General features: G+C 34.4%; 1 protein-coding gene across 1 annotated transcript in view; it reads left to right on the top strand.

The window, feature by feature from the left end:
* The first annotated feature begins 355 nt into the window (after positions 1–355).
* LOC114321674 (metal tolerance protein 4) overlaps positions 356–8173 on the top strand; it is a 31405-nt gene continuing 23587 nt past the window's right edge. The window contains exons 1-3 of the mRNA XM_082906481.1: positions 356–764; positions 5358–5527; positions 6203–6401. Of these exons, the coding sequence (XP_082762607.1) occupies positions 536–764; positions 5358–5527; positions 6203–6401 (598 nt within the window). The 5' untranslated portion in view covers positions 356–535. The remainder of the gene's footprint in view (positions 765–5357; positions 5528–6202; positions 6402–8173) is intronic.

Here is an 8173-nt window from a genome sequence, read left to right as displayed (position 1 = left end):
GGACTTTTTTGTTCATTTGGTTTTCATATTTGGCTTTTTTGCATTGGAATAACAAAATTGCCTTCCACTTAGAAATGATGTTTTTTTGACTTTTTATTTGTATATGGGTCAATTTGGTAATTTTGTATCAAAAGTCAAGTGTTTTGTCACTTTGTGATTTTGTGATTTTTTTTTGTCTTTATGTGCTTATTTAGTCCCAATATATTTACCAAACCAAGGTTTAATTATATTATTTAATTTTTTTAATTATGATATTATTTTAAGATCATTAATTATAATTTTTTTAATTATAATTTTAAAATATTAAATTATATTATTTTGTCTAAGGTGTAAATGGTATCTTTCACTGGACATTATTGGTGTTGAAAAAGGCGGGACAGGATAGAAACAACCTTTTCGCATGACGCGTTCAAAAAAGAAAACATCTTTGTCTACACCGGCATTGTACGAGCCTCTCTATCTAGATCTATCTATATGTAGTGGCTGCGTGGTGTTGGGTTGGGGTTGTGAAGAAGGTTTGTGAGTTAGGATTGGAATGAATACGGACGGGGAGTCGGAAGCAAAAGCGCCGCTGTTGGTGCCGGCGGCAACCGATGGTCGGAGGCTGAGTAGTAGCGGCCGCCGCTTACGACTCAGTCGCCGGAATTCGGTAAACTCGTTCAGACAAGACTTCGTGTCCAGACTCCCTGATAAGCTCCGACCTGGCCTCGACCTCGAGTCTGCTTCTCTAATTGATTTCTCCAAAACCACTGATTTAACTCAAGGTTCCCCTCTCTCTCTCTCTCTCTCTCTCTCTCTCTCTCTATATATATATATATATATACATATATTCGTTTTGATTGTTCAAATTTTTCGGTGAACTCTGTAAGATAATTTCGATCTAAAAAAAAGGTGATACATTTCTTTTTTCATGATTGCTCTGTTTGGTTGAGTAGAAAATAGGGACAGAAAGGTAGTCAAATTTCCTGTTGTTTGTTTCCTTCTTGTTCCGTCTCTCTGCTAGCAAATTGACTAGCAGATAAGAGTCTTCTATGGCTCCTAAAAAAAATAGGCACTTTAAATGTATACTTTATATGTAGTCTATATTTTTGTTAGTTGATAATGCATAGTTATTGTGTGTCTGTTTGATAAAACTGAGATTAATTATTGAAAATTTGTAGAATGAGATATTTAAGTATGGAGTTGTTAAATTTGAAAGTTTCAAGATACATTTGTTGCTGAGATTATGAAAACGATTTTCACATAGCGTTTTCAGCATTTAATTGAGAGTTAAGATACTGTTTGAAAAAACCAGGGGTGGCGCCACTAAGAGTTGTGGGTATTCGCTTGGATATCTTGAATATATATATATATATATATATATATATATATTAATACAAGAGTAGTAGTTTATATTTTGGATGACATTTGTCCCATCTAAAACTTTTTTGAATACATTACGCACCACTTGTCGCCTCTCAAAATTTGTTTTGCACTCCTTGGTGCCACTGTTACTTTGACTTTTTTTTTTTAGCACAATGAGTAGTTGGTTCTTTGAGCTTACTACATCAAAATTTTGAACAATCTTTCTATGACTAGCCCACTCCAAGTTTTGTTTTCTTATTAATTTCCAAACTTTTTTTTTTCTTTTTTAATTTTGGAATGTTTACGAAGATATCCCATTGGCCAAGAGTTCATGCACCTTACTAGGAGGTTAGAAGTTTGAATTTGTCCACCTACGTGTCCCTTGTATTTGTTTGAGGTCTTTCTTATGTTGGTTGAGATTGTTGTTGTTGGCTTATTATGGTGGAGTGTCATGACATTGAAGTTTCATGGGTGTTGAATGATCTTTTTTTGTGAGAAATGCCTCTTATGCTATCTCCAAAGCCATTTGTGATGATTTGGTACCCGGAGCCGGCTTTTTGGAGGAAGGATGAGTTTATTTTGGGACCATGTGAGAAGCATGATTTTGATGTAATCTTGCTTCCAAAACGGCATGCTACATGAGTGGCCTATTCACACCTCAACATGGCTTCGGTTGATGTGCATAAATGATAACTTGTTTTGATGGAAGGATATTTGCTAGGATGATCTTGAATAAGGACTTGTAACTACTTAGTGTTGTTCGCTGTTGCATGTTCATTTTGCTTCCCTGAATCATTGTTTTGAGTCATTTTGTTGATGGTGTTGTCTTGAGTCATTTTATTGTAGTCCCAACTTGAGGACAAGTTGTTTTCTTCATAGGGGAAGTTTGATGTAGTTAGAATTAGTATGGTTGTTATGTTTTAGTACCATTAGAGTTAGTTAGAATTAGTTTGGTTTTTTATCCTATAAATAGGTGGTTAGTCTCCTTTAGTATTCAGTTGATATTTTGATATTGAATATTTTAGAGCTTGAGAGCTCTTGTACCCATTTTGGGATTTTCTTTCTCTAATGAAATCCATTTCTGGAGGTGCGGGTGCGGGTGCTGGTGCGGGTGCGGGTGCGGGCTAGGAGAAAATGACTCCCTAATTATATATTAAAAAGAGAAAAAATATTTACAAACTTTGTTGAATTGAGAAGAAGAAAAACAAAAGATTCTGAAAAAGTCAAGTGTATAAACAGTGAGGATTCGAGGGTATTAGTGAAGGATGATGATATTATGTAAAGGTGAAAATGTTATTTTGAGAAAATGTTAAATGAGAAACATTTAGAAACTTTAGGAGAGAAATATGGTAGCATTGATGGAACTAGAGAGTATAAGTTTTGTCATCCAATAAAGGAGTTTGAAGTGGAATTTATATTAAAGAGGATGAAATTAGGTAAAGCATTGGGACTGGATTGTATTCTTATTGACATTGAAAATGCTTAGCTCTTGGTTAACAAAATTATTTGATAAGATTCTAATGATTAAGAAAATGTATGATGAGCGGAGAAAAAGTATATTTGTACCTATATATAAAAATAAAGGAAATATCTAAAATTGTAACAACTATAGATGTATTAAGTTGATGAGTCATACAATGATTGTGAGAGAGGGTAATTGTTAGTTAATTAGTTTGGATTTATGCTAGGCCAATCAATTGTGGAAACTATATATTTACTAAGTAGATTAATGAAAAAGTGAAAAGAGAAGAGGTGGGTTTTCATATAGTTTTTATAGATTTTGAAAAAAACCTTATGACAGGTTGCTTAGTGTTTGGGAAGAAAAAAAATAGCCAAATTTAGGCTAAAAATCACAAAAAGACAAAATAGGCTAAAATAGCTAATAAGACAAAATATCACATCAAACCCATAATCATTTCACTTTTTCTCTCACAAACATCACATCCAACCACAAAAAAATCCAATCATCTTCCCAAACAAAAAAATTTTAGCCTACTTAAAATAGCCAAAAACTAAAATAGCCTACTAAAATAGTCACTTCCCAAACGAGGCCATAATATAGTGGGTGGTAGAGGAAAAAAAAAGTGTAACCAAGGAGTATATTTATGTGATAAAAATATGTATAATGAGGTTGTGACTACAATTAGTTCACCTGTTCTAGAAACTAGTGAATTTTCAATCATTGTAGGACTATACCAAAAGTAAGCTTTGAGTCCTTACCTATTTGCCTTGTCATGGATGAATTAAGTAAACACAATCAGGATGATGTCCCATGGTGTATGTTGTTCGCAAATGATATTGTTCTAGTGGATGAAACTAAGGGAGGAATTAGCACTAAATTAGAAATCTGGAGATAATCATTTGAGTCAAAAGGGTTTAAAATTATTAGCTAAATTGAATATGTAACTTTAGTAACAATGGAAGTAAAAATAATAGAGAAGTGATCCATAGAATCTAAGGGTGGGCATCGTGTTTGTGTTGTGTCGTGTCATGTCATCTCAGATTCGTGTCAGAATTCTCTTAACATTAACACAATATTATTATTATTATTATTATTTTGTGTTATTGTGTCATGTTATTTGGATTCACGTCTGATTCGTGCCATGTTAACGAATCGTGCTAAAAATTCGTCGTAATTAAAAATACTAAGTGTATGGAAAGATTAAAGCTTTTTCTTAAGTTTAATTTCATGAAACTAATATCTACTAAATGAAATTATTCAAAAAAAATATTTAATTTTAACTCTATTTTATTCAAAAAAAAAATATATATATATATATATATATTTTTATTGACTTCAAAGTAATAAATGAAAAGATCATGCTCTCTCAAATAAAAGACAAAATGACTATATTAACCTCAAAATACTATTTTACATATTTTCTTTATTTAATTGTGTAGGTTACATAAGAGATTGAAACATGTCTGACATCCTTTAATGAAAATAATATTAAAATTTGTAACTAATTCTCTATTAAATGGGTTTTCTGTGTCAACTTCATATTATGCAGGTTTGACACTAACCCTATTTATTTATCATGTTATTGTATCGTGTCATAATTGTGTTCATGTCGAAAAATGTTCAACCCTAACCCCTAACTTCGTGTATGATTCATTTTGTGTTAGAAATTCCCACCTGTAATAGAATCAAAGTAGGTTGGTTCAAGTGGGGTGCTTTTGGCATATTTTGTGATCAATGATGCTAACAAAATTGAAAAGAAAATTTTATAAAACAATTGTAAGACCAATGATACTTTGCAGTTTACATAATATTGGACAATTAAGAAACAACACGCTCATAAAATGAGTACAGTTAAGATGAGGATGCTTGGGTGGGTGTTTGGTAAGTTTTGGACAGAGAGAAATAGAAATGAATATACATTAAATGGTAGGAGTAGCACCAATTAAAAATATGTTGAGAAAAAACAAACTAAGATGGTTTGGTATGTACAATGAAGACTAGCAGATGAAACGGTAAAGAAGAATGTGATAAGATCACTGTAAAAGGAAATGTTAGGGGAAGACGTAAATTGACTTGGGATGTGATAGTAAAAGAATTAAACAAATTTATTTAATTTAACCGAGCATATAGCTTTTAATAGTATGAAATGACGAAAAAAGGATTCACGTATCCGAGCCCACTTGATTGGGACACAAAGCTTTGTTTGGTTTAGTTTCGTTTGGTTTATTTCACTGTATTTGGGGTCATACACCCAAAATATTATAAAAAATTCTTAGGATTTATGTTCATTTGGGTTTCGCTAAAGTTTCCACTTAGTTGTTAACTATCTAAATTCATACTTTAGGACATTGCTTATTGCAGGTGTCTGCATATAAGCACATAAGCACTTGTAAGTTGTATGTTAGACCGGATTGCACATGACATAATGCATGTGTTAAAAAATGATGGCCAAACTCTCTCTCTCTCTCTCTCTCTCTCTCTCTCTCTCTCTCTCTCTCTCTCTCGCCTCGTTTGTTCTCTTTCTCTTAATCTGACATTTCCTTGTTTATAGGAGAAAAAGAATACTATGAAAGACAAATTGCAACCTTGAAATCATTTGAGGAAGCTGATTCTTTGATGACATCTGACAGCATTGATGAGGAAGATTTCGAAGAACAAGCCCAACAAGAAAGAGCAATGAAGATATCTAATTATGCAAATGTTATCCTACTGGCATTCAAGGTGAGTTGTAATTACTTGTAGTTTAATCAAAATTTCTGGGTTTGACTTCTGGAAGTTATCCTGACATGGTACATTTTAACAGTCTAATACATGATATGAGTTAGGAAGTTAACAGTTTCACTTTGTAGATTTACTCTTTTTCCTTTTTATTTTTTGTTACAAAGTGACGTTTCATTTTTCTGAAAGTGTTCTGCGTCTTTGAGATATGCCTGTTTTCAGTTGTCTTGTTCAACAAAACAAAAGTTTTGAAGAAGATGTTATGTTAAGGTACTTAAAGAGGTTACATTAATGGGAAATGCTATGTCCCCAGTTTTTTGTGTCCATTTTATATCACCTCCTACGTGGATACTCGTGATTGATTCCCGTGTTTGGAGATAGTTATTAAGCAATTAATGAAAACAAATATATCTTGCCATGTATGCCATACTTTTTGCTTTGGACTAAATAGAAAGAATAAAAAATAAACGCTCTTTGTATGACCTTGGGTGATAAGTTGACGTAGAGAATATATAGCTGAAAAATAAACACTCTTTGGGTGATAAGTTGACATAAGAGACACTCTTTGTATGAAAAATAAACAGTCTTTGTATGACTTTGAGTGATAAGTTGACGTAGAGAATATATAGCTGTATTTATTATTTCATACCAATGATATATATGCATCATGTCTTGCAGATTTATGCTACAATAGAGACCGGATCAATAGCCATTGCTGCATCAACACTGGATTCCTTACTTGATCTCATGGCTGGTGGCATACTTTGGTTCACTCACTTGTCAATGAAAAACATTAACATCTATAAGTATCCTATTGGGAAATTGAGGGTGCAACCAGTAGGCATAATTATCTTTGCTGCTATCATGGCCACACTCGGTATGTAATTGTGTTTTAACCTGCCATTAGTTTCCAGGGAGGGTGGTTATTCATTTAAATAGTACATCATCTTTTCAAAATGAACTAATGCATCGTGCATGTTGGTTAATATTAACATTGGAATTTTGTTGTTGTTGCTGGTTATAGTTGTTGATGTAGGACGAGTAGGGATTACTTTCTTACAAGTAGTGAGCCCGGTTTAAGTACACTAGCAGCAGCAATAATAGACTTATAGGGCAGGATTTTGTGGGATTTTGTGGCTGCAAAAGTATTTAAAAAATAGGAGTTTAAGGGGGTTTGTAAAAGGGTAGAGTTTTGGGAATGAAAACACGAGTGTTTAGGGATTGTCGGGTGGCTGTTCTGAGCACTGTGAATAGTGATGTGAACAGTGTAAGTTTTTGAAGAATATTTTGTATTCAATTGTATATAGTTATAAAGTATTCATCAGTTTATATAGCCCTAAATCTATGGCTAAACAAGGAATGACTGAAAAAGGAAATACGCCTATATGCCTAATTTACACCTAATTTCTAATATACACAATCATGCCATACATACACAAGTATGCCATATATACAATATACTTTCACATCCCCGCTCAAACTCAAGGTGTTTTAGCAAAAAACACTGAGAGTTTGCTAAGAATAAACTGAAACCAAGTGGTAGTTTGAGTTTTGGTGAAGAAGTCCGCAAGTTACAAAGCCGAGGAGACAAAAGGAAGTGAGATAGAGTTAGACTGTAGATGCTAGCGGACAAAGTAACAATCAATCTCAGTGTGTTTCGTCCGTTCATGGAAGACAGTATTGTGGGCAATCTGAATAGCACTGCGGTTGTCACAATAGAGAAAGGTCGGAGAAGGCTGAGGTACACCCAAATTAGAAAGAAGACAACGAAGCCAAACAAGTTCAGCAGTAGCATGAGCCATAGCACGCTACTCAGCTTCGGCAGTAGAGCGAGCAACAACAGTTTGTTTTTTGCTTTTCCAAGAGATCAAGGAATCGCCAAGGAACATACAGAGACCAGAGGTGGACTTGCGATCATTAACATCACCAGCCTAATCAGAATCAACATAGGCCACCAAGTCTAAAGAGGAAGTAGAGGACAACAGTAAGCCCTGAAAGATGATACCCCGGAGATAGCGAAGAATGCGAACCAAAGCAGCCCAATGGGTAGAGTGAGGAGCAGAAACGAACTGACTAACCACACGAACAACATAAGCAAGATTAGGGCGAGTAACAGTCAAATAAACTAAACAACCTATAAGCTTGCGATAGAACGTGGGATCATCCAGAGGGACACCATTAGTAGAGTTGAGCTTCACATTAAGCTCAATAGGTGTATCAAAAACCTTAGTATCAATAAGACCAGCATGGTGAATAACCTCATTAGCATACTTAGCCTGATACAGAAAATAGCCCTTTGTAGAAGAGGCAACCTCAATACCAAGAAAATACCGCAATGGACTTAGATCTTTCATTTTGAAGGTGCGGAAAAGATGTTGCTTGGCCTCAGAGATAATAGAAGAATTAGAGCCAATGATGATCATATCATCCACATAGAGTAGGAGAGCAACAAAACCAGCCGAGATATGTCTTAGAAACAAAGCAAAGTTGGAAGCAGAAGGATAAAACCCAAGCTCGGTAACAGCAGTCTGAAAGCGATCATACCAAGCACGAGAAGACTGCTTCAAACCATATAGAGCACGTCGAAGATGACAAACCTGCCCAGAGGAGTGGGGAAGACTAGGGGGAGGACGTATGTAGACCTCCTCA

Source organism: Camellia sinensis, chromosome 14 (genome assembly GCF_055761805.1).
Source record: "Camellia sinensis isolate YWXY chromosome 14, ASM5576180v1, whole genome shotgun sequence".
In the NCBI taxonomy this organism is placed as follows: Eukaryota; Viridiplantae; Streptophyta; class Magnoliopsida; order Ericales; family Theaceae; genus Camellia; species Camellia sinensis.
The sequence above is the reverse complement of the archived record's forward strand: the minus strand, read 5'-3'. Positions and strand labels throughout refer to the sequence as shown.